Consider the following 26,041-nt stretch of genomic DNA (forward strand, 5'->3'; position numbering starts at 1 on the left):
CAGCAGGCAAAACTCCATTCGAGAAGCAGCTGGCATCAAGGAAACCATTTGATACTGTGCTGTTCTGGGAATAATCCACTTACAAATCACCCTTCTTTCCCAAAACAGAACAGGAAACCCAGGAAAGCTGGGCATTTCAGTCAGTGCAATGGATGTGCATTCAAGCAAGCTGGGATTCGGAGCTCTGTGTATCCCCAGTTTCCTGTAAGATTTGGTAGAGTTATCTCACACCCAATATATTACAGCTGCCATTCATTCTTATGACGTTAGTGAAATTTAAACAGGGGGGAGAAAAAATTTAATGACTTCTCGCAGGGCACAACTAATCCAGTCTCAGGAGCTGCTTTGAGAACTTACCAGTTCAGACAAAAATTGTTTGCCTGTCCTCTGCTATGCCGATGACTGATGATCTTTTACTTACCCATCAAAAAATATTACTCACCTCAGGCAAGTAATATTTTGCAAGGCTGAACTAATACTATTACCAAAAGCCCAGCCTCACCTCCAGGAACCTCATCAGCCCAGCCAGGGATTGAAATGAACTTTCCGAGCCTGCAATGGAACCACACGACCACATTTCAAAAGGAAGTGTTTGTAGCCACCAGCAAGCATTTAATGGCACGAGTAAGACATAGCTGCTTTCGCTATCTGCTGTGTCAATGAAGGGAAAAAAATGGGCTTGCAGCACAGGTATGAATTGGGGAGACACAAGCAGGTCGTGTTTTAGCTCTGCCACAGGACCACTAAGACAAACTCGTTTGGTTTTAGGGAGTTTGCGGTGTTCATTTGTGCCATACAGACACTGCAAGGTCACTGCAAACACACAATGTATGGATCGTGCCTACCTGTTATTGTGCTGGGAGCCTAACAGACAGGCAGCGGGGCCATGTGGCGTTAATCAATGTGTAAGATCAGTCAGCAATATTGTGAGCTCCCTCTACACCTAGCAGCTGAGCCTGGTGTTAAGCCCAGATCAGCATCGCAGCTCGTAAGCTGCTATCTCTTGTTTCTTGACACAGCCGTGCCAAATTGAAACAACAAACAGAAGAAAGCAATGCACGCACACACTCAGCCCAGCTGACACAAGAAAGCAGCTGCACAGGCTGCTGGCGGCACGAACACCAGTTCTGCAAGGAACCTCTCCTGAGCACAAACCCACCCCACTGTGAGAGTGCTGGGAAGTGAGCAGGCAGCACGGCACGGCGCTTCGCTGCCCCAGCTCACACGTTCCCAAAGCCATCCTTGGATCATGTGCAGTTGCACTCCCTTTGCTACCTTTCTCTTTACATTCGTGTGGCATCTCGAAGTCAGCAACACGTCTTCCTCCTGCCCTTCTTCTTGCAGAAGGTGAAGGAGGCATTCGGCGCCAGGCTGCAGAGCCTCCTGCCGAGAGAAGGGAGGGCGCACGGAAGGTACAAAACCTCCTTCCACGTCCGCAGTTAATGCTTGCTGTCAGCGGCACGAGCACGCCTTAATTTCATTTTGATAGCTTTCATTAAATCCATTACTGTCAAGCTTCTTCTCCCCAGCTCCTCATGCTCGTGAAGAACTGCGGGGTCTGGGGAGGGAACCGGGCACCAAGGAAGCACAAAAACACCTTCATCACCGTGCTCCACGGGGAGGCCGAGAGAAGGCTGTGCCACCACTGCTCCCGGCCTCTCTACCAAAGAGAGCCACTTGTAACCCCCCAATACACACACCCAGTAAGGAACTGCAGTGCCGCACAGAAAACAGACCCCACAACTACTGCCACGTTCACGACCCCTGGAACTGTGCCCTAAAATGTTCCCAATAAGATACTGCACGTTTTGCCATTTCTAAATCTGCACCCATTTCTCCAACACCAGCTGTAAGATCCGAATACCGTCCATTGCTCTTGATCAGAATTATTTTCCCTCGGCATGTAACGACCTGTAAGGAAGTTGTAAGATTTGCGACTCCAGAGGAAGTCAATTTTGTGGCAACATAAAAATTGTAGTGCTGAGGAAAAAAAAAGTGGTTCTTCTAATGGAAAACTGAAAGTTCAGCCACCGCTGAAATGTTTAACTAAGACACAAAGAATTAATTTCGCAATAAAACATGTTCTTAATTGGGATGTAGTTAATGAAACAAGAGGAGCATGCCATTACCCGTAGCATCTTGTTGTCCTCCAACATGTTGGTACCTACAGTTGCGTGTTGGCTGTAGGCTTCCAAATAGGAATTTTAAAGGGATGTCAAAGCTCTGCACTAATTGTTTGATTTGCTTCTGTTCTGAAGCTATATTACATTGTGCTTTATCGAATATTCATCTTATGCTTTTTGGGGGAAAAATTAAGGTTGATTATCTCAACCCCAAACGGCTGGCATTAGGGCAGCTAGTATTAACCGCCAATACTACCCGTACCTACAGCAAAACAGTTTTTAATGTGTCATACTGACATCAACAACAATTGTTCCCTGTTGAGTAATGCATGCTTAGGTCAAGTATTTCAAAAGGAAAAAAAAATAGCGTACAGAACTGACAAAGCAAGCTTCAGAGTACAAAATACGCGTGGGCTTGCTGTTCAGACCCATTTGATGCAGAAGTCAATAGGCACAACGAGCCAGAGTGCCCATATTCCCCGTACATAATTGTGCAACAAAAACTGCAAAGCAGATTTTTTTTTCTCCAGTATTTGTTTTCGAAATAGCTTGGTATAGTATGCAGTCAAAGCGTTATTTTTAGACTTAACATTACTAGAGAATGAAGGAAGTAAAGTACAATCTGGCAGCGATGGCCATACAAAAATATCCAAACTTCTTTCAGGGAGCTGTATATACAGGGGAAAAAAAGAATCAGAAAAACAGTTCAGCATCACATGCCTTCTTTGTGTTGAACACAATGCAGAACCGCAAAAATATTGTTGTCCCTGCTGGAGCAAAGGTTAAGTCAAAAAGGAACCTTCTTGGAAGACCATCTGAATCTGAAAAATGAAATGTTTAGTCAAGGAACTAATTAAACAAAAACCTAACAAAGTATTTTTTCAGATACAAAGAAAACAAACAAACAAAAACTTGCAAACGTGTATCTTCCATCCCTCCTTTCCCATCAGAAGTTTCAGAAGGAATGAATGGGTGGCTATCACAGCCACAAAGGGCGATCAGAGGGAAGAAAGCTCGCAAATTTCATCAGCAATATTTGCTGTATTTTATGTGCATTGTTGGCTAAATAACACCTCAAATGCAAGTGAATGACAACCAGAAGAACAGGCAAGGGCCTCTGCCTTTTTTTTTGAAGGCAAAAAAAGGGAAAGCAAATCCACCACCTTCACTGAACTGGCCTATTTCCTATGCATCTCATTTGTTGATATGAAAACTTCTTGGCTGTTCCAGTCCTGTACTACCTCATTTGCAAAGCTGCGTTGTGCCGACCTTAAATACATCCTCCGCAGGAGGGGACGTATTTCCAGAGCCAAGAGGGAAAGGGGAGCTGAGGCTCCTGCCCACTGCTGTCCCACTGGCCCCAGTGATGGGGTGCAGAGGAGCTCCTTCGGCACAGCAAGGGAATTCAGCACAGCCAGGGAGGAGGAGGCTGAAACACCCACAGCTCACCCCCTAAATTCACAGCAGGAAAAAAGAAAGGGACACACAAAGACCCGGAGCAGCAGGACCACAAGAGGGGCTCACGTACCATGAGAACCCACCCTGATGCTGGCTGGAAGGCAGACGCAGCCCTGCGAGCCTCCCAAACTGCCGGCTGCAAGCAGCACCCACCGGCAGCGCCCGGCCTGTGCCATGGGGATCTCGGCTGCCTCCTGCCACACACACATGAGCTCTGCTGTCACTTACGTGCAGGTTTCTTGCTTAAATCAAGCATTTTGTTTAGTTTCAAAGCTACAGCTATCAAAACAGGCCCTGTGTGCTTCATGAACAAGCTCTAATCTGACCTGTTCGCTCAGATTTGCCATGCCTTTATCCCGTCATTTAGCTTGATTCAATCAGAAAATTAAACAAACAAACAAACAACAACAAAAAAACCCTCACACAAGATAAGCCAAAAGCTGCTAAACTTAAAATTAAATGTCCTTTCTAAGGAGGGAAAGTATTTTCCCTATACATTGAGCCATCCTCCAGGAAGCACTCTGCCACATTTATAAGTTAAAGTGCAGAAGAGAAGGAATTAAACTTTAAGGACAAATCCAACCATCATGACAGAAGCTCAGCTGCCACCTCTGCAGTGACGGACACGTGGCTCTAACCCCAGCTGGGCCATGGCAGATCTCTAACCGGGATGTTCTGCTCAAAACCACGCCAACATTGGAGCGTACCAGTCTGCCCATCAAGGCATTTCCAGCACCTTTCTGTATCACAAGAGTACATCTGCACGCACCCTTTACCTGCTGAGCACAGTCTACTACTAATTAGGGAGGATGGGGTCTGCTGGGATCCCTGGTCGCTGCGGCTGCTAATTGATTCCAAGCGCTGAGCTGCCAGCGTTCATTCCCAAGCAGTTGGGCATTTTTCCTCCCGGTCTCTGATCTAATTCCTCTACCCACTGTGCCACCCTCTTCCCTTTCCCCTGCCTTGGGTGGCACGTGGCACTGAGACACGCTGCTGGAGGCTTGAGAAAGATAGGAATGGATAAAATACCATAAACTAGGGGAGAGGGAGCAGGGTATGTGCAGGGCAGAACTGACACCGCAATTCAGGAATGTCCTCGTTATCCTACAGGAGATTATAAAGGTGCACAGCAGCTGCTGCTGCATTTCAGTCTGGTTTTGGCCCAGTCTATGTTCTCCTGAAGTTCAACCCACTTGCATCGGCTCCCAGCATCAGGCCTGCTGCACCTCTCACCTCTCAAAACATACCATGGCTCATATGGAAGAGGACAAGGGGTTACTCTGAGGCTGTACCCTCAAATTTATACCCCTACAATACAACATCATCATCATCCCTTGAAGCGTTCAGACTAAAAGCTTTGCAGGATGAAAGAAGGGAGGTAAGGGAGAGCTAGACCTCCTACAGATGAAACAAAATTTCAAGTCAACCATTACAAACCGAAATTGCAGATGCTTTTTAAAATAAATTCCAGGTGCTACTTTACATACAGTCCAAAGACGAATGGTCCCACCACTTCCTTAAAGTTCCAGCAAATAAAGAAGGGGTGGAAAAATGTACAGGCAATCAGTGCCCAGCACACGGCATGCTTGAGGCGAACAAAACACGCCCTCAGGCCAGGAGAAGTCAGCTGCTCAGGAACTGTCTGCACAGTACACGTGTTCGTAACCACTCCTCATGCCGCAGCTTACCTGTCACGGCAATAAAAACAACGAAGGCAAGACAAATTCACTCCAGCCAGGAGAAGTGGAACTGATGCTATGCAACCTGCCTGTCGGTTGTGCTGAGCTGAACTGGGCAGGAAACATCCAGGCTCTGGTTCCATCTCCATGCTCATGGTAAGTTACAATTTATTTGACACACGTTCAGCCTTTGTGGCATTACTCGCAGAGTTAAGGTGCCATCAATTTCAGGCCAAAACTAAAGCACAGAGGACAAAAACGTCCCCCGTTATAATTGCACCAGTAATTACTTTATAAGCCTCCGATCCAGCAAATCACCCTGGGGGCTCGTACTAATTATTATCCCGTATCTTACAACACCAGGTAGAAACTTTCGATGAGGAAAAGACTGTCCCGACCCCAAAAACGTGCAGTCCAGCTAGATGGGACAGGGAAGAGCAGGGAAGCGCAGCTCTGGAGGCACCGCTCTCCTCTCCGCTGTGTTTCTGTCTTACCAGACAATAAGACCAAACATCAGCTCTTTATCCCTTAATCCCAACTACAAACGTGTGTAAGGTTGTGTTATTTTTTATTATGATTATTTTTTTTAAACTCATCTAGGCAGTATTTGAATGAATTACTAGAAGTGTTTTCATATTAAAAATCTAATCCAATTCCTCGCAGGGCTGAGTGTCAATAAAACTGTCCTAATCCCATTCTTCTGCACATCAAGCATCATTAAGACCGTCCCATGCTAATCTTTATGCGGAACACTGATCAATATTTTTGAAGTCTTAAATTTATCCCCGTGTTTATCTGGCACCAGCCTTCCCTCTGTTCGTAAAAACTTCGTATTATTCGCTCTGGCCTTTTCTTCTGGAGAATTTGCTTTCGGAAAGCTTGACGGCATTACTTCCTCGTGTTAAATCTCAATCTCCAAACTGAAATCTTGGCTCAGGCAGCAAAAACCTCTCCGTTATTCCCTTGTCTTGGACCGTTTGGGGGTTCGCTCACGCCAACCCCAGCCCCTCTCCCCTCAGCCCCTCCGCAGGACACGAAAACCCCAGGAGATGAATTATTTCAGAAAACTTCTCCCCACGGCCACCACACCGCTGGCACCGGGCACTGGCGGCAGCGGCCCCGCGACGCCCCCTCAGCGTTTTGGGGTCTCGCTGAGGTACCGGGGGGCACCAACCGCCCCCCCCAGCCCCGCGCTGCTCAAACCCCCCTCAGGGGGCGGCTCCAGGTCCGGACACGACCCCCGGACCCTCACCGGGACCCCCTCAGCCCTCGGGAGGCGTCGAGCAGCCGAGGGGCCGAGCGCTGCCGTTCCCCCCCCCCCCCCCCCCCCCCCAGCGCCTCAGGAGCCCGTCCCGGCCGCCCCCCGCCGCCGGAGGCGCCATTTCCCTCAGCCCCTCATCCTCAGCCCGCCCCCCACAGCCCTCCCCGAGCCCCCTCAGCCCCGCCGCAAGATGGCGGCGCCGCCTCCCCCAGCCCTCCACCGCCACTCACCGGCGGCCCGGCACGGCCCGGCCCGGCCCGGCCTCCCCCGGCCCTCCCCGCGCTTCTCTTTGCGCCTCAACTCCGGCAACAAGCGGCTCCCGCGGCCCGCTGCGCGCATGCGCCCAAACACCCGGCCCCGGCCACAGCCCCGGCCCCGGGCACGGCTCCGCTCAGGGCAGGGAGGGGCCGGGGCGGCGGCGGGGGCGGGACGGGGCTGAGGGGACTGGGGATACTGGGGGGACTGGGGGCACTGGGGACGCTCGGGGCACTGGGAGGACAGGGTGCGCTGTGAGATAGGAGGAGGACTCGGGGGACTGGGAGCACTGAGGCAGTGAGGAGCTTTGGAGCGCTGATACTGGGGGCAGTGGGGATACTGGGAGCACTGGGGACACTGGGAGATATGAGGAGGACTGGGGGGACTGGCGGATACTGGGAGCAATGGGGACACTAGGAGCGCGGGGAGGACTGGGGGACAGTGGGAGAGACAGGACACGGCACTGGGTGGACTGGGGGACGCTGGGAGATACTGGGGGCACTGGGGACACTAGGGCACTGGGAGGACTGGGAGGGACACTGGGAGATACCAGGAGCACAGGGGACTCTAGAAGCACTGGGACACTGGGAGCACTGTGGGACACTGGGAGCAATCAGGACACTAGGGGCACTGGGAGCACTGGGACATACTAGGAGCACAGGGGAAATTGGGGACACAGGGAGCACTGGGGACACAGCACTGGAGGACAGTAGGGGCTGTTGGGACACTGGAGGCACTAGGGGACACTAGGGGCACCGGGGACACTAGAGGATACTAGGGGCATGGGGGGTTATAGAGGTGCTGAGAGCACTCTGTGCACTGGGGACACTGGGAGCACTGGGGGTTATCGGGGTGCTGGGGATACTGGGACAGGGGGACACGGTGGTACTGGGCACACTGGGGACTCTGGGGCCTGTCACAGAGCTGAACAGCTCCAGCTCACTGAGGGTTTTGCAGCACACGGCTGCCCAAAATGGCAGTGGGGAAGCGGAGACCTCCACATCCAGCCAGCGGTGGCCGAGGCACTGCCCTCTGTCACCAGTTCCCCCATCAGTTATTAATAGAAACTACTTCACCCTCCCGTCTCATTTTTCTTTTCATCTGGGAACGTTGGTTTTGTTTGGATTTGAATTTTGAAACAATAAAAGAAGCGGTGGTATTTTTTTAATGGCACTTTTTTTTTTTTTTTTCTTTTTTCCTCTAGTAAGATGGGAAAAAGTATGAGCAGGCCCCAAGCTGTGACAACTTAAATGCAATGGGATCTCAGGAAAATAATAAATGAGACTTGCAATGGCTCGTTTGAAACACACATCATAATATTCCTCATCCCTAGAGTGAGGCACATAAAACAGCCGTCTTTAAAATTAACTCAGAGAACAAATATTTCTCCCCTCATCTGCATCAGCAAGTTATATCTAAAACACGGGGCCCTGCAGGCTCCGGGCACTCACTTGGTGTTGCTGAGAGCTCCCTTTCAGGGCTCCTCACCCTTCTCACACCAGTTTGAGACTTTCCATCCTCGGAGCTCTCCTACACTTTGCATTTCCCCTGTAGGATCTGTCTCCCCCCACTAATCCAGATTTTGGGGCTTTTTCTCAGAGTATCAGTGCAGGTATCGCCATCCTCCAGCTGGCACCTCCCATTTTTTGCATTGCTTTTCATTCTTCGAAGTGAAATGTTGGGATGTTCTGCTGAATTTCGGATGTTCTGCTGGTTCTTCTTCTCCAACCATGCATGCACCATCAATATTATTATTATTTTTGTTGCTGTTTCTATTGTTGTGCTCCTTGTGACTGCACCAGGCTGCCATGCAGCGCTGGGCTAGCAGCAGGGGAAGCTGCAGCCTGGAAACTGCGAAGTGCACTTGGCCAAAGCTTTTGATGCAAGAATTACTCTTCCATTCAAAATTAGCAGGGAAGACTCACTCAGTGATGTTCAGAACCGAACATTAAGTTCACCCCTGCAACAGAACCAAATGTTAAATTCACTGCAGGCACCCAAAACGAGCAGCAACACGGCTCCTCTCACCTCAGCAGTGTTCTGCAGCGTTGTCCAAGCCATAGGCATAAGGAAAAAAAAAAAAAAAAAAGCCTTTTATTTTCAGCTCTGTTGTTTTGCCTTTTTAAAATGCTGCAGGCACATTACAGGAGGTTTAGTGGGCTCACGTTCTCCCAGGGCAAATTTTGGGTGATGCCCAAAGCCAGCACCTTGAAATCCGCTCCCTGAGCACCTCCGCTGGCTCCTTGAGCTGTCTGGCACGTGCCACAATTCGATGGGATTTCTTACCATGACAGACAGCATTTAGGTACTTGATAGATCATTACAGGAGGCACAGCAGCTGCTGCTGCTTTTTCTTCTCCCACTGCTTTTCAGAACAGCTCTGAGCAGGGCTGTTGGGAAGGCCTCAGTCTTGGAAAGAAGCAGTGAGCCTGGGGTCCTGCAGAGCCCACCAGCAATGACCATCATCATCTCAGCCCCTGGGCTGCAATGGGGCCATGACTCTGTCCTTGGACAACACAATCCCACACAACCAGGCCAGGGCATAGGGGATGAGGATGCTTCTGGAGTCACCACCCCGCAGGCAGGAGGTGGAAGAAATAAGGCTTTATTTTTTCTGTTTTTATACAAACTTTTGCAGCTTTTGTAAGCAGAGGAAGCAACCCCTTTTATGTGCTAAATCGTGCTTTAAAGATTGGTTTGCTCAAACCTGCTTTGTGGTGGAAGAAAGCCCCAGCTGAGGCTAGGAGCAGGGTAAGGGGGTTAGAGCTTGCTTTGTTCAATGGCTCAGCACAGCTATGGCCTGCCCAGGGCATCACTGGGCCCCTCCAGAGCACCAGACAGCCCCAAACAAGCATTGTGCTGGTCCTGCTGCCAGTGCTGGGACTCTTCTCTGGGAAGGCACTGGGGTATTTGATACCCAAGGAAGAGCCACAGCCGAGAACCAGGGCAGCAGCCTCATTGCACAGCTTTCTGATGGTTGAAGCTGATGAAATCTCCTCCTTGCTGCACTTCTGCCTCTGTTCCTTCCCCCACGTCCCTTCTGGGCTGCCACCAGCCCCGCAGCACAAGCAGCAGCCACGCCACATGCCCAGGGCAGCATGGAGCACTCCCAGGCTTGTTTGGCGCTTGGTGGGCACAGCCCGGATTGTGGCAAGCTGCAGGCAGCCCGAGGAGGACCCACGAGGCTGAGAGCAGCTTGCCCTGGTGATGGGGATGCTGCTGCTGCCAGGCTTGCTCAGTTCCTTCCCTCCCAGCTGGATGCATCTAGGGGTGAACCAAAGCACAGAACCAGGCAGATCCTCAGAGTAGCAAGTGCTTAAGCACACGCTTGGTGCCAAGCAGAAGGAGAGCCCCAGGCAGTCGCTGGGATTACCTGTGTGTAAAAGGAAGCCTTAGAGCGAGGTTTGTTAAGGCAGCAGGAGCCTGAGTGGCAGTTCAGTAACTCCGGGCTCTGTCCAAGACCTGTCTCCAGCTGTGCTTCCAGCAGGTGCCCCAGGTGCATCTTCAGATACTCAGGTGAGTTTGCCACAGAGCTCAGGCTGCCCAACTCTCAAACACCTTTTTTGATTAAATACCGCATCTTCTACCCCTTGCTAATTTGCTGGCAACCATCAATCATCTGCTTTGAAAATGGCAGGATCAAAAGCAGGGAACTCACAACAATGTATTATGTCCAAAAACTGCACGAATTCCTTACTGCTTGTACAGAAACTTCCCTGCAGGGCAGGCGCCAGCTCCTTCTGCATGGCCCAAGGTGCTTGTTTGTGCAGCCTCAGAGGAGTTTTTGTCTTTCTTGGTGCAGAGAACATCTCTTACCGGGCACAACAAGAGTTTACATCTTGGCTAAAGGTTTTCCACGTTCCTCCATCTTCAAACACCCATCCTTGGGTATTTGGAGGAAAACACTTCTCCCAAAGGGCCAACAAGCAGTCCCCTAAAAACAAGCACACTTCACTGGGAGCAGTCTTGGCTGCCAGACAGCAAAATCCAGAGGCACTTCTTAAAATGTTTGCCTAGACAATCATTTACAGATTTGGTTAAAGATAATTTTTAAGCTAATTATCCCCTATTAGCAATCATCTTGCCTCGTTTGGTTTGTTTTAAACAGCAGAAGGAATTGCAAATATTGTGAGTGCCTAAGATGTTAAAGCACTAAATATGTAACTGAAAGTCTCAGATTCCTGAAGAAATTAAATATCATTTCCACAGAGCTTTCTCACGCTGCTGTAATATGACATTTGATAAAGCCTGAGCCACTCACCAAGCCCTGACCCCTCTTAAACTCTACAGAAATATTTTGTGTTGAAAGCTACTCTTGTGATCTATCACCCTTTCATCTTTTTAATATGGCAGTACAAGTTTCAAATGATCAAATTAGACAAAATTACTTGCTCCTATGAAGTTAACAACTAGCTGCAAAACAACTGCTGTCAGAAGTAAGGTTAGCAGTTTGAAATTAGCTACCAAGAAGTTTTCGATAAAGCTGTAGCTAACCTTGCTTGCAGACTAAGGAACAACTAAAATTGTGCTTTGCCTGTTGTTTGGGGGGGGGGGGGGGGGCACTGCTGGCTCTAGAAGGCAGAGCAGGGTGCTGGGGATATCAGTTCTTCATTCAAAGCCGACACAGGAGCTTGTAGAAAGTTCAGTTTTAGTAATTTGCTAATGGTACAGCCATAATACTGGGATATTATTCAGGACCACTTACAGTACTCATGCTAAAAGCTGCTCTCCTTTTTCCCCCAAGTCTCGAGGGATGCTGGGGCCACACCAGGAGAGCAGCACACCCATCACATCCTCACTGCTTTCAAGTCCAGAGCTCCTTAGAAGGATTTCCTGCACATTTTTCTTTTGTAGAGGTTTCCCCCACAGCAGAGGTGCTTTGTTAGGAAGAAAAACTCCTGGAAAATATGTTGACAAGAAACGAGCTGAGGCTCTACCCTCAACTCCAAATGGCCCTGTGTGTAACTAGAGATGGATTCACAGCTGCGCAGTGCCCAGAACAAAGGCTTGTTGGTGCTATCTGCGCTCGTCCCACCTGGCTCACACTAACACCTCCTCATTTATAAAGTCACGGTTTGTGACTGAAATCCCAAACTCGCGATCAGGGATCGTGAAATCAAAGAACCACCAGAAGTAAACAGCTGGAGCAGCTTTGTGTCCTCCTGCTGAGTGCGCCAGACTGGAAAAACAACTCTAAAAGCATCCTGCTTCTTCCCCCTTCATTTCTCAGAGGTGCCGTAAGAAAGGCCAACTGCACAAAAGAGGAAACAATTGAACTGATGTTTGACAAAATAAAGCAAGAAGCAGAAAAGCACGTCCTCCATGCCAGCCAGGCTTACCTCCAGCGTCAGCTGTATGAAGAGTGAAATGTTTTGGGACAAACAATGATTTGAGTTGACTCAAGTCTAGCAAGTTAAGTGGTTGAAAAATTTTCTTCCTTGTATTATGGAAGCTGAAGCACACTTCATTTTGTTTATACAGACAATGGAAAACAGGCTTGTCACCTTCATTATTGTTTCTGGTTCATTTTCATGTATTCTTCTTATTGCAACGTTACAGCTCTAAACAACGCAGCAAGTGTTGCTGGAGAAACAAGTTATTTTAACTGGATTGTATTCAAGTGCCATGACTACACGATATTAAGTGGCTTTTTAAGAGAAGAACCCGTTCTTTAAGTAACTGTTCTGCAAATTCAAGCTTACACCAATCAATATAAAGCAGCAACAATCACAACACAACTTCATGTAACCACCCTCAAATGTCATCAAGCAAAAATAGTCTTTATTCAAATTTCATGGAAACAGGGATCACTGTACTTTGCAAGACGGGGAAAAATAAAATAAAAAAATTTAATATAAAACAAGGATATTGTCACAATACCAGAATATGGAACTCTACTTTTCCCTACAGATTACTGCAAGTACCTTTTTTTTCCCCCTTTTGACTGTGCTATTCACAACTTTAAGTCCAAAAATATGAAACAAAAGTAGTATGAAACTTAGGACTAGCACTTCCACTAAATGGCATACATCAAAGGGCATCAATTGAAGGGCAAAGATTGTTGAAGCCATCGTACCTACCTATCAGTCATCACTGCAATCTCATAAACCCACCAAGGTGCACTGCTCATTCTCTGTAAGGCTCTTCCTGGAAAACAGGGCAATTTTGGTGCTCTAGGAAGAATTATATTTAAAGAGAACCTTTCTACAGGAGAGTACGTGAGCTGAACAGCCTTGCACCAGGGAGCATTACAGGGAGGGAGCAGTGCAGTTACCAGTGACAGACACACGGTCAGGGTAGTTAAAAATATACAGCATTGACATGTTTTCTACTTCAATCACTTGTGCTACAACTACCAAACATGTACAAAAGACTTCTCAGACCGTTCCAAGCATGGGTGCAGCAAGGTTAGGATCTGGAGCGAGACCTTGACCGTGATCGGGAGTGTGACCTAGAGGCAGACCTAGACCTAGACTTGGACCGGGACCTAGGTTTTGAAACAGATTTTGACCTGGAACGAGAATCTGATTTGACATTTGGTTTGGACTTGGAAATTGACCTAGACCTGGAGCGAGACACCTGATGGGCTGCTGCATCCTCACCCTCCCCTTTTGCCTCCTTTTTGTCAGACTCTGATTTTACATGCTCTTTTTCTTTGGAGACTGACCTGGACCGCTCATGGCTGTCCTTCCTTTTCTTCTTGCTACTTGGTTTGCTGTCTCGCTTGCTGCGCCTCTTGCTTTTCTCGCTCTTGCTGTGGCTGCGGCTCCTGCTTCTACTTCTGCTGTCATCCCTGCTTCTCTTCCTACTTTTCCTTTTGTCCTTACTGTGGCTCCTGCTCCTACTCTCGTCTCTACTCTTGCTCCTGCTTCTAGCCTTGCTAATGCTCTTCTCCCTGTCTTTGCTTCTACTCTTCTCCTTGCTCCGACTCCTCAAGCTCCCCCTTGTCTCTCCTCTGTCCTTGCTTCCACTCCTGCTCCTGCTCTTACTCTTCTCCTTGCTGCGGCTCCTGCTCTTTGCTTTCTCGTCACTGTTATGGACAGTGCCCTCAGATTTATCTTTGCTTTTGTTCCGTGATTTCTCTGCACTCCTGCTGCGGCTCCTACTTTTATCCTCTTTACTTGGAGTCCTGCTTTTCTCTTTTTGGCCTCTGCTACGGCTCTTGCTTCGACTACGGCTCTTGCTTCTGGAACGGGACACAGACCTGGAAGTACAAAGGCAACACTTTAGTGCAGCTTGGATTTGACTAGCACTCAAATACCGTGCATTAGGGAAAAGAAAAACAGCTTTCCCACTGCAAATTTAGGATGATGCTTCTCATTAAAGTGGGTAAACCGATTTGCTCCACCACAAAGACATACCTGGATCTTGATCTACTCTTGGAGCGACTGCTACTGGCACTGCGGCTCCTGCTCTTATGAGAATGTCTGCTTCGAGAGCGAGACCTGGAACAGAATCAGTCAGCTCAATGTTAACACATGACCATGGAGGGCTTATGGTCTCACGGACCCACGTGGGTAAAAGCCCATAGTATTAGAGCACCTTTTGAGCAGCAGAAAGAGGAGTGTATAACACAACAAAGTTACAAATGTAGAGTACCCTTCTCCCTGGGGCTCATCCCCTGCTGCCATGTCTGCAAGCATGCAACACTGCAAATCTCAAAGAACTATTGAAGTGAGAAACCCTTTCCCAGTCAAGTCAGAGGTTTGACTACAGCGACACATTAGGATAAAGCTCTCTGCTCTTCCAGTATGGAATGCTGTTGGGCAGCACCCTCAGATGGTTTCCACTTTCCATCCTTTAAAAGCACAACCTGTTTGCCTGCAGCCTTCCATGAAACTTTAAAACTTACTTGTAAACTAAGAGTCACTATTTTCTCACCCAGCTTTAAGTGGGACAGATAAAATTGGTCTGCCAATGGCATGAAATCCTCCTACCCCTTTAGCTTTTGAGTACGTAGGCTATTTTCAATGACATTTGGCAAAGATCTTTTGAACTTCTGAGAAACCCTGGAACCCTTAGGCAGAGACACAACACGCCAACATTTCCTTTGCTAAAGGCAGAAATAGGTACACTTCTCTTTGCAGCTCACTGCTATGAGGCAGCTACAGAGCTGCTAGCTGCTGACCTGCACACACTGCTCACGAGTGCAGAGGACATGAGAAGAGCGGGAATCACAACTGACTGCAAGAGGAAAACCCACACAAACACAGGCTTTAATTCTGTAAGCAAATTGTTCCAAGAACAGTAGAAGCTGGCCTAAATTTTACTACAGCAAAGTTTTATCCCAAAATGGAATACGGCACTGTGCTGAAGCACTTCTCTCAGTCATCCAAAGAAAGCAGTACATCTCTAGAAACAGGGAAGAGGTGGGGGTTTCCAAACCGAGGAAGAACTGTTAGTCCTGGTGCTTGGAGCAGAACTCCGTGTTCAGAGCTGAAGTGTTAAAAGTACCTTCTGTTTCCCTCAGCAGGCACAGCTCCACCTGCCATGCCGTGCTCCTCTGCAAGACAGCAAGGACTAGATGCTGCAGTTGGGAGCAGCAGCAGCACACGGTGTTTAGCTGTACCTGTGTTTAGCTAGCGGTACCCACATTCACCAAAGAAAACACCTCTGAGGTTTCATTTCCCTTTGTTACTTCCTGGTAACTAATAAATTCTCAAAACCAGGTTTACTGAGAACTCTGAGCATTTCCAAGGTATTTTGGAACCTGCTGCACATTCATGCAGTTGCAGTAAGATTCAGCCCGAAGTACATTATTAGGAGACATACCTTGAATGGCTTCGGCTTCTGGAGTAAGAGCGGCGCCGTCTTGATCCAGGTCTGTCTTCCACTAATCTAATCTTTCTGCCATTTACTTCTGTCCCGTCCAGCTTTTCAAGGGCTCTTTTCATGTCAGAATAGGATTTGAACTCAATCACACCTTCATTTTTCCTTCCTTTGTGTGCATCTGCATATGTCACTTCCCCTGCCTGACGCATATAATCCTGGAGGAAGAGGACAGAATAACCATTGCCTCAAATCCAGAGTCAGGCTTCCAGGCTCTCTTCATCTCTGCACTGATGCCTGCATAGCCTTGCATAGCCTCTTCTGGTCACACTGACATCAGCAGGGTTTTAACCAAACAGCATTTGCAGAACTAAAGCCAAAATTTCTGAGCAAGCCAAGTAGTGCACCATGATTTCACACAGTTTGTGTGATTAGAACTAAGGCAGCGTTGGTATTCTGAGACAAATAATCTAACGTCTCCCAGTATCTAATATCAATATGGCCAGGACTACGATAAATTTCAAATTACAGAAGTGATTCAAGAAATAAAACGCTCTCTAAATCATGTTTTTGAATGTAACTTGGGAGAAGTAATGTATTTAAAGGTTAAATATGAAAAAACGCCTCACACAGGCAAGAAGGCTATCAGCAAGCAGACTTCCCTTTTCAATTACCTAGGGCGTTCATCTCATTCTGCTGGAAGAAAACCCCACACAAATAAGAGCTGAATTAACTTCCCTACTTCATGCTACCTGACTTCAGCTACTACACACATCCGCCCTGCTCACAGCAAGCTGCCACGGGGCCACCTCAGCCCCCGGGGACTCGGGCTGCAATGGGAACAGCTCACACAACTTGGTTCCCTTTGGGTTTGACCCAGCTACTCCCCTCTGAGGTACACTGAAACGAAAGCTGGTCAGAAAAGCAATGCATCCAGGAGAGGATTAATCATGCCATGCTCTACTTACAATTTTTAATACCCGAAGCAAAGACAAGCTATCAATGGTGTGAAGCGTTAACAAAAGACATCGGAGTGATCTCAGTACGTACCTGAACTAGTGTTACAGTCACCTACAGACCACTTTGTACTACGTCAAAGTTTGTTTAGAACAAATTTTACACATCCTTAAAAGAGAACCATAAAGAAAGCGTTCCTGTAAGAACAAGTGTTTTTAACCATTGCTGCTAGGTTTGATAAGGAAGCCCTGCCCTTCTGCACCTGCTGCTGGAGTTCTGCTCCCTGTCCTGCTCCCCCACTGCACGATGCAGATAATCCTAAATCAACACTTCAGCGCCAGGGCACTCAGAGGTCCTGCTGTCTACACAGTGTTACCCAACACTTCCACTGCTGAGAATCACTTTCCATTCCTTCAGACTTGGAGAAAATATTAACTTTCGGCAGAGATTTTGGACAACTGCTCATTCTGGAAGCATCCTTTCCCTAAAGCTGCCTTCAGACAGCTTTTCACGGGGTGGAAATTCTCAGCATAGGTTGTGTAAGAACGATGCTATCTTTCCCAAACAGCTCCTGCACCTTAGAAGCTGATGGGTAAAAGCCCAATTAACAAGGACAAACTCCTTTGTCTCTAGTGAATCCTACCACTGGCCTGACTGAAGTCTGTTTTGACAGGGCTTAAAGAGAAGATAAAAATCACCTGTACGTGATGTTGATTTATTAGGGAAAAATGTTTCTCTCCCATCAGCCAATGACACCAAGCCTGCAAGTGCAAATCCCAGTGCTGCACGCAACATTAACGACTCCGTATATGCAAATAGCACACCTTAAGTCAATACTGATGTCCTTACTTCAAGTCTACTTGTATGCACATGAGCACACAGACTTGCTAACAAGTTGGAGTTGAGAAAAGACAGGTGTAAATGAGTTTTCTTCAATGAAACAGAAGCTAACCTTTTTACCCTTTGTGCTCTTTAATAGAGTAAGGGTAAAGAAAGGGGCCCCATACCTTAAGATCTTGCCAACTGCAGCGGCTTGACAAATTTTCCACAATCAATCTGTATTCTGTACGGGTAGGAGGACCGTACTTATCTCTTCCGCTTCTTCTATAACCATATCCACCTTTAGGAGGTGACAAGCAGACAGCAGTACTTCAACTAGGGAAATGGAGCTCTCACTCTACACCCCCAGACAAAAACGTTCTGCCCCATATGGTTGCAAATCCATTAAAAACTCACCCGCCCGCTAGTCTAAATTCAACCCCCCTTGTATAAAACGTTACGAAGATAAAAAGCATTAAAAGGAACTATTGCAAGCACATAGTTAAAACAAAGCAGAGTTACAATTATGATAAGATTAACATGCAATTAAGTTTAAGTTATCTTTTTTAAAAAAAGTTTGAAAGAAGAAACCAAATTAAGCCAGTTGACTAATGTTACTTACATTGCTTACAGCTTTTCTGAATATTTGACATGAATAAAGATTTTCAGGCACCTATTTCAGATTAATCTCATCTGTCTCTAACCCTTGGGATCCTCACCACCCAGGTCTAATGGAAAAAGGTTGCGGTCGTCACATGGCTTCCTTTTTTGGTCAGCCAAGGGCCACAAGTTCAAAGAGCCACTCATGGAAAGGTAACCCAAGGTCAGCAAATGGAACAGGCAGTCATCTTAGCCTCAAAGGACTCTTTTAATTAAAACATTGAGGTCTTTGTTAAATCTATGTTAAACATCACATTGCAAATAAACCATTAAAATAGTTAAACGAAATGATAATAATAATAAAAATAGCACAAGAAAAAGTGTTTATTCATTTATCAGTTAAAATACTTTAATACAACAAACAAGTTAAATGTTCAGGTCAACAGTTACATTTACAGTTACAAAACACTATGCACAACTTCATAGATAAAAGTATTTTTTAAATTACTTTTAAAAAACAAGCAAAAATATTTTATTTAAAACAAGTCACGGATACAAATGCATTTTAGTGCTTACTGCGTCCAGAACCGTAACTGCTGTCACGCCGTGGGCCTCTGGCATGCTCAACGATCACTCTCTCCCCACAAAGATCTTTACCATTTAGCTCATAAACTGCATCATCTGCGTCTCGCAGATCATCAAACTCAACAAAGCCATACCTAGAGAGAGGGGAGGTGGGAAAGAGAATCGCTCAGAAGTGACCGGGAGGTGTCTGTACTGCAAACAGCTCATCCCAGGGCAGCAGAACCCCACGGGGTACGTCTCTCGTGCCATCCTGCAGATAACACCAGCTGCAGCCTGCGGGTCACAGCCACCAGCACTACACCCACAATGGACGGTGCTCTGCTGCTATAGGCAATACGTCTGCTCAACAGCAGTAAGGCTGAAATTGTGTATAACAGGTATTGAATATATAAAATCCACAGATTAAACAGGTACCGCAGTTTATAAAATCCACAGATTAAGATTTACCCTGGTTTTTGAAGAGCCTCTTGGTCCATTCCTGGTTCTGTTGGGCAGCTATCATCACTCCTGCTCTTTAAATGGAAAAACTCAACCACCTCTGTAAATACACTTTGTCTGCACAACCTCTATGGAAGGTCCAGCAAAAAAAAAAAAAAAAAAAGTGAAGACAAGCCAGAAGAAGGGATTTTCTTTTAATTGGACTTATTTTGCTCTTGACAATACTGCTGAGTTGGGTAGGAAAAGCAACATGCTCATACAACAGATCCTCCACCTGTTGAAATACCTGCAGCTTCCCATACACTGCTGAAAAAGCGCTTTATGCCCAGTGAGTTTCTAACATCCTAGTTTTTCAGACAGCATGAGAAGTCCAAACCTTGCTACGGGACTTAAAACCCAGCAACAGTAACCAGGAACGAGTTCCTGGGATGAACCAGGAGTCCAGCTGTGGCCAAGATGCCTCGTAAGGGCAGCACCGGGTGCAGGTCCAGAGGAAAACGGAGAAGGTCTGTGTTTGAGAACATCCAAACTAGCCTTGCTCATGCTTTGAGGTCAGACAGACCAAGTGCAAGAGGAAATATGCAAATTTAAAAAAAAAAAATAACAGAAGTGCTTACTTCCAACATTCACATCAACTTTCTGGCATTTGTTTCCTACTGTCAGAAATGCAAAGATCCCAGGCAAGCAGTGGTCTGCAGGCAAGTTAAAGCCAACATTTTCAGCTTCATCTTCAGAGGTGCCACAGACATCAGTGCGAACGTCAGCCTGCTGCAAGCGCCTAATCCCTGCTGGCTACAGACCTCAGAAGACTGAGCAGAGGTTTCTTAAATAATTTCTTACAGCTGGTGCTCAGGGACAAGCTGGTGACTTGCTTACAGTTGCAGAGCAAATTCACCGGAGCACTGGAGTAGAACTCAATCCCGCCAGTTTCTACACGGGCAGAGTTAAACACCTATTTTAAAAAACAACCTTGTATAAAATGCCCATTGCCCAAATGGGTCTGAGAAAGAGGACAGAAAGCATCACAGCGCCATTTTTCAGAGTTCAGCACCTATCTGCAATTGCAAATCATTTCTCCTTCACTTACCTAAGACCCAAGTCCAGGCTTCAGAGCCTCCCGTGCGATACCTGGTGTTATTGCAGCCCTGGGCAGTACCGGAGCCTCTTTCCAGCTGGCTGAGACCTCTCTGGCTGCTGTGGGCAAACACAGACCCTGAACTCGGGTCTTAGCAAGCCAAGGGGGGAAATATTTGTGAGTGCTGGTGGTTTAAGTCATCCAGAATAACAAATCCACAACACAAAAATGCTGGCCTCCTCTTTTAGGTCACTAAATTTTTAAGCATCGTCACTACCTCCAACAAACGATGAGCTGCCAGCAGCTACAGCTTTTCTAGGTAAGGCTACCCGCATTAACCAGAGAGCTAGGGAAGAATCCAGAGATCGCAGAGAGGTAGCTGCAATCTCACATAAGCTCTATAGCTGCACAAACAAAATGTGTGATTGATTTATAACTGAAACAATCACAGTCATTATAAATCCATTCCAATAGGACCTTCCTTCTCTCTTTGCTTCGATTCCAAAAATAGAGCAAAGAAGCTCTTACGTTTACATGAGAAGTCACCTAAAAGCAATTACTTACAAGGTGAAGTGCCTGGTAGGCACCCGCCGTGCACCTTCGAGACACTAAATTTTCAGACAAAGCAACACAGCTGGCATAGCGGAGGGATGTCTGAGTTTGATCGGAGCATGGCACTGAACTTGCTCCTCTCAAAAACACCCCCAAGAAGCTCCCTGGGAGGCTCACAGTCCCCCACACCACACACTGGACAAAACACAGCCCCAGCAGCAGCACCTCGCAGCCCAACATCCACAGGCTGAGCCCAGGCACTTGGCCTCCCTCCCCTGGGGGCTGCATTTTTGTTGTTGTTCCCCCCAACACTCCCAGGAAGGTCCCACCAAGAGGATTTTGTCTTGGTGGAAGCATTACATTTCTCCTCACTTGTTCCAAAAGGAAATGCTTAACATTTACCCTGCGCTGTTTGTTCTTTTCACCTGGGAGCACATAAAAAGCAAGTAGCCCTAGAATAAGATGTTACTGTAATAGAAAAGGAAAAAAGCAGGATTTACAAGATACAACTTCCAGTTACTGAAAAAAAAAAAAAAACAAAAAACAAATAAACAAAAACCACAGGACAAGCTTACACAAACCTTGAAAGAGATTGCTGGCTATAAAAGAATACGAAAAATCATATCCCACACCACTCATAAATGAAAGTAATACCGATCCACCTGTTAAATATGTATAATATTGCACCATATGATCCAAAACTGCGAATCAAAAACCTTCAGAAGCACGGTTTTATACCACAGAAAGACACGACTGCTGACACAGCCTTAACTACAGCAATCTGAACCCGCTGTTATATGACAGCAGTGCAAGTAAATCTTCTTTTAAATGTCTACTATTACTACTTCATATGCGGCATAAAACTACTTACTAAAAATGTCAATGCAATTTACTCCGGATAATGTGAAGCTACACCATTTTCTGCTCATGGATCAAAAAGAGGAAAAAGCTACAGAAGGCTGTCCTTACAGCAAGCAATTCCAGCAGACTTGGTGTCCTAGCAGTTGTTTTTTTCTTAATAATCCAAAAAGAAGGAAAATGCAGTTTTCTGAAATTGCTTAATACCTGAAATTAGAGGGGAAAAAAAAAAAAAAAACATTTTTGTCCCCTTTCAGCTGCTCCCCACCTAGTGCTGTCAAAGCCCCTCGCATCCTTCCCAGCTGGCTCCGCAGCCTCTCCACGCCAGCCCACCAAGTGCCTGCCCCAAGCCCACCTCTGGCTTTCTACAGGTGCCAAATTTCCCCCACTGCTCACGCGTGGGTAGAGCCCAGAGCCCAAATCTCATGCCAGGAGGACCTGGGAGCTGCTCCACCTGCCCTTGCCTGCTGGAAGTCTGCAGGATTTCCAGGAGTGCCTCCAGTCCAGCCAAGCTCAACCTGTGACTCCTGTGGCTGCTCCTCAGCTGTTCTGCAGATCCCAAGGAGAAGGAAGAGACCTGGCTCAGCTCTTGTCCTGCCCTCGACAGATCAAGCTGGCAGCTTCCTTAGCTTTATACAACAATTGCTTCGTGTGGACAGACACTACAGAAATGAACTTGGCTCGTGGTGCCTCATGATCCCTTTGGATGAGTGAAATCAGGGAAGCATGCATCAACACAAGCAGCCACGGAAGGAGAGGCACGTGCAAAAATCAAGTCTTAGCCTCAGTGTCATCTGGAACAAAGAATGCAGTGCTTCTAGCCCTAAAACATGCTCCTGGAAGTTAATTTGTTGACAGCTTACGGTCTGTCCCCACTCTGTGAGTCCTCCTGCTCAGTCGAGGCTACAACCAGGAGCGTTAGAGTCTGAAGAGATTCTTCCTTGATGACACCCAGACAGCTTGAAACGCAACACTCTTAAATGAGTTGCTGAAGTTAAAAACTCTGAAAATATCTAAATTTCATTACTCAACATTTAAACTATTTAAGCATAATTGAAGATTTGGTAGTGATTCTTGGAAGTTCCTGCACAATGGCAAACATCGCCAACAATCTCTGGGCTTCTAACAAAACCGAACACTGAACACTGTAAAGCAAAAGAAAATGAAAATCTCACCTTAATATCAATAAAGGAAAAAAAAACAACACTGGAATTGGAAGGTCACCCTTCTGTCACCTAGGCGCACTGGGTATTGCCGTGTAGTGACACCAACTCGATTTTTTGAAACTGGCTGCTCTCACTGAAGCTAATGGGTACTAAATATTCTGGTGGGAAAGGCCCAGGGAAATCAGATCACCTCTCTTCAGGCAACACACACAGGTTTTGAGCCTGGCTAGATGAAAGAACTGAAGTTTGAAGCTTTTAGCTTTGATCTCTGTCCCTCAACATGTTGGAGAAGCTGTGTCCCTCCAACTTGCAGGGATTTTACCAGATGAAGCCATGCGTGCTCGACAGCTGCTCGGGGTGAAGCAGGGCAGGTGAGCACACAGGTAGAACTATTTTTTAAAGCTAGGGTAAGATTACAAATTGGTTTTGCCCTCAGTGGAAGCTTTCAGCTCTTAAGTTATTACTGCTAGCTTTCAGCATGTTTTTAGAAGATAAAAAAGCAGGCTGAGAAGTCCAGTGTTCTGGTCACTTAACGCACGTACCGCTGCCATGCACGGCTCCAGTTGTCAGTGCAGTTCTGAGTAAGAAGAAATATGAAAACTATCAGCATACAACTACAAACTGCAAATTGAAATGGAGAATCCTACAAGAACTGGATTTTTAATTTTCCTGTCCTTCCCCTGAGTAAACACTGCTCCCAGGCTTTGAATTGCAAGCTTAAATTACAATTAGCAGCAACCGAGACCCAGCTAAGCTTTTAGGACTCCACCGAATCACATTCCAGTTTCATCTCCTTGCTCAAGCATTTCAGCTTAACTGCTGAAATACTGCAAGGCTAATCTCCTGCAGGCTGAGCACTGAAGATAGCCCACAAGTTTTCAGAAGAAACTGGAAGACTCTTTAAGTTAAACACTGTGAAGTCATTCCTAATCATTTGCTAAGCACTGCTAAAAATAAGCTGAGGAGAAAGGATCAGAGGGCAAACAAAGCCAACGGTAGAGTAACCTGGCAAAAGCACAGCGCGAGACTGACCCAAGCAGAAGGACGTAAAATCTGATAGTTTGAGTAAATGTTGTCAAACTGGAATTTGAATACAAGCCGCTAGTAGTTCTTGCATCCCTCCACCTGCAACTTTTGAACTCTGTCTCCCCCAAGTGAACTTACACGTTGCTCCAGAGCCAAAGTCACTTTGGTATCACATTCAGGATATTTTAGGGCTGTGCCCTCCTTCCCCCTCTCCACCCCAAAGCACCCATTACAACTCACACTCAGGATGCCACAAGTCTGACCTTTCAAGCTTTGGCTGCTGAAGTTCACGCACAAATCAGCTCTGGCCCCCACGCTGCATCCCCCCAGCCTATTTCCAAATATTCAGCTGGGATTTCAGGGCTGGGCCTTGATAGGTATTTCTCAATAAAGCAAGAAGACAAACCCATTAACCGCATCAGACACGTAATCTAGCAGTTCTATGGCTGTTATTAAAGTCTTTTTTCCTCTGACATCTGCCTGAAAAAGAAACATTTCCTTTAAAGGTTTTATACAGCAAGAGGAAAACCAACTCCCCCTGCACCTTCAAGGATGCACAGCAGAACTGAAATATTTGAGCACTTTGTCTTCCAGATTTTACGGCCAATCTACAATACCACCTGAAACTGGGTTGGTCAAAACACTGACACGTGCACACTTGTTTGTTTGAACACTGGCTTTTATTCATCTTGTAAACCTGTTATTATGTCCACCTACCAGTAAAACCAGTACAAAAAGCTTAATGAGCCTTTTTTTGTGCTCCAGGACTAACTTTTACAAGAGATCCCTCTTCTCCACTTTTAAAGCAAAAATAATTGCCTCTCTTGGCTAATAAGAATAAAATCCATATTCCACTCAGTCTTCCTAAACAAGACTTCAAGTTGGGTTTCTTGTAAAGATGCCAGCGCTCATTAGGCCAGCGGCTTTAGATATTGGGAAAACAGGAGAACGGGGAGGGGGAAATGGAAATAATTTGTTTTTCTCTTGAAAATCCATACTTGAATGTCTCAGGCAAGTCCTGGTGGAGCAGGATCCAAGAGCTCTAGATGCAGCCAGGTGTCCTGACTAGAACAGCACACGTTACGAACCGAGCACGATGCCGGGGGAAGGCCGCCCACACCAGTTGCTGCTCCCCGTTTTCCCCCCCCCCATCCCCATGAGCCGGGCACCCATGGGTGCTCAGGAGGAAGCGGCTGTTTGGGTGCAGACCCCGGCAGCTGCACACGGGGGGCTCTGGGCTTTGCCCCCCACCAGGGCTGCAGGTGCTGCCAAGGGGATTTCACAGCTGGGCTCATGCCCTAAGGGGAACCCCTCCTTCAGGGTGCAGGGGAGGGCTGTGGGGACCCACCCCCTAACAACAGGGCCCCCAAACAGCGCACAGGCACCCTGACACCCCCATTGCCCCCATCACACCCCCAATTACCCCACAGGCCACCCATTGCACACAGGCCCAGGCACCCTTCTCCCCCCCCCCAGAGGGGACTGAGGCACCCTGACCCCCCAATTAACATTGAAACCCCAATACCTCCCCCAAAAACCCCCTCCTCAGAGTGGGCCCTGGCACCCTGACACCCCCATTACCACAGCAACCCTGTCACCCCTTCCCCCAAACCCCACACACCCCATGGACACCCTGACCCCCCTATTACCATAGGAACCCACTCACCCCTTCCCCTAACCCCCCAAAAAAACACCACAAAACCCCCAACCCCCCCTAGAGACCTCCTGACCCCCCATTACCATAAAAACCTAACCACCCATCCCCCCCAAAACCCCCAAAACCTCCCCTGAAGCACCCTGACCCCCTCAAATTACCATGGAAACCCAGCCTTCCCCCCAAAAAAAAGAAAACAACCCTCAAATCCCCCCAGAGACCTCCTGACCCCCCCATTACCACAGAATCCGCCACCTTTTCCCCCAAAATCCCCCCAAAAATCCCCCCCACACCCCCCAGAGCCACCCTGACCCCCTATTACCATGGAAACCCACCCCCCTTTCCCCCAAACCCCCCCAATCCCCCACTAAAACCCCTCAACCCCCCTCCTAACACCCCCTTGTTACCATAACAACCCCCCCACCCCTCCCCGTGCCCCTCCCCGACCCCAAAACCCCCCTCAAGGGGCGCTCCCCCCCCCCCTATAACCCCCCACCCTCCACCCCAGGGCAGCGGGGCCCGGCCCCCGCCCTCCCTCCCCTCATGGCCGCGCAGGGGCCGGGCGGGGCCGGCTCCACGCACCCGTTCTTGAGGTCCACCTCCAGGATCTTGCCGTAGCCCTTGAAGAAGCGCTCCACGTCCCGCTCCCGCGCCTGGTAGCTCAGGCGGCCGATGTACACCCGCGGCATCGCGCCCGGGGGGGGGCGGGATGAAGGAGGAGGAGGAGGAGGAGGAGGAGGAGGGGAGGGGGGGAATAGGGGATGAG

General features: G+C 47.6%; 2 protein-coding genes across 5 annotated transcripts in view; both read right to left on the bottom strand.

The window, feature by feature from the left end:
- LOC309886433 (lethal(3)malignant brain tumor-like protein 4) overlaps window positions 1–6,886 on the bottom strand; it is a 50,005-nt gene extending 43,119 nt beyond the window's left edge. The window contains exon 1 of one of the 2 annotated variants that reach the window (XM_082777295.1): window positions 6,752–6,886. In XM_082777295.1, the coding sequence (XP_082633421.1) occupies window positions 6,752–6,860 (109 nt within the window). In that variant the 5' untranslated portion in view covers window positions 6,861–6,886. The remainder of the gene's footprint in view (window positions 1–6,751) is intronic. The other variant, XM_082777294.1, reaches the window with a different exon arrangement.
- Window positions 6,887–12,541: 5,655 nt separating this feature from the next.
- SRSF4 (serine and arginine rich splicing factor 4) lies at window positions 12,542–26,017 on the bottom strand. 3 transcript variants are annotated; one of them, XM_082777488.1, is made up of 6 exons: window positions 25,858–26,017; window positions 18,498–18,640; window positions 17,510–17,622; window positions 15,549–15,763; window positions 14,138–14,221; window positions 12,542–13,980 (listed from the first exon to the last, which is right to left on the bottom strand). In XM_082777488.1, exons 1-6 carry the CDS (start codon window positions 25,962–25,964, stop codon window positions 13,185–13,187), a joined length of 1,458 nt encoding a protein of 485 aa, XP_082633614.1. In that variant the 5' UTR covers window positions 25,965–26,017; the 3' UTR covers window positions 12,542–13,184. The 3 variants fall into 3 exon arrangements, with proteins under 3 accessions (XP_082633614.1, XP_082633615.1, XP_082633616.1); XM_082777489.1 differs by lacking the exon at window positions 25,858–26,017 and adding an exon at window positions 18,954–19,976; XM_082777490.1 differs by lacking the exons at window positions 18,498–18,640; window positions 25,858–26,017 and adding an exon at window positions 17,944–18,099.
- Window positions 26,018–26,041: the final 24 nt, after the last annotated feature.

This window comes from Aythya marila (genome assembly GCF_965140915.1).
Source record: "Aythya marila genome assembly, chromosome: 22".
In the NCBI taxonomy this organism is placed as follows: domain Eukaryota; kingdom Metazoa; phylum Chordata; class Aves; order Anseriformes; family Anatidae; genus Aythya; species Aythya marila.

What these genes read in the sequence shown, in the direction of transcription:
- SRSF4 (XM_082777488.1), bottom strand. Translation starts at nt 25,964, where the DNA reads ATGCCGCGGGTGTACATCGGCCGCCTGAGCTACCAGGCGCGGGAGCGG. An exon ending in GAGGTGGACCTCAAGAACGG is followed by an intron (nt 18,641 to 25,857) that starts GTGCGTGGAGCC and finishes CCCTCTCTCTAG; the next exon opens with GTATGGCTTTGTTGAGTTTG. An exon ending in CAGTTACGGTTCTGGACGCA is followed by an intron (nt 17,623 to 18,497) that starts GTAAGCACTAAA and finishes CACCTCCTAAAG; the next exon opens with GTGGATATGGTTATAGAAGA.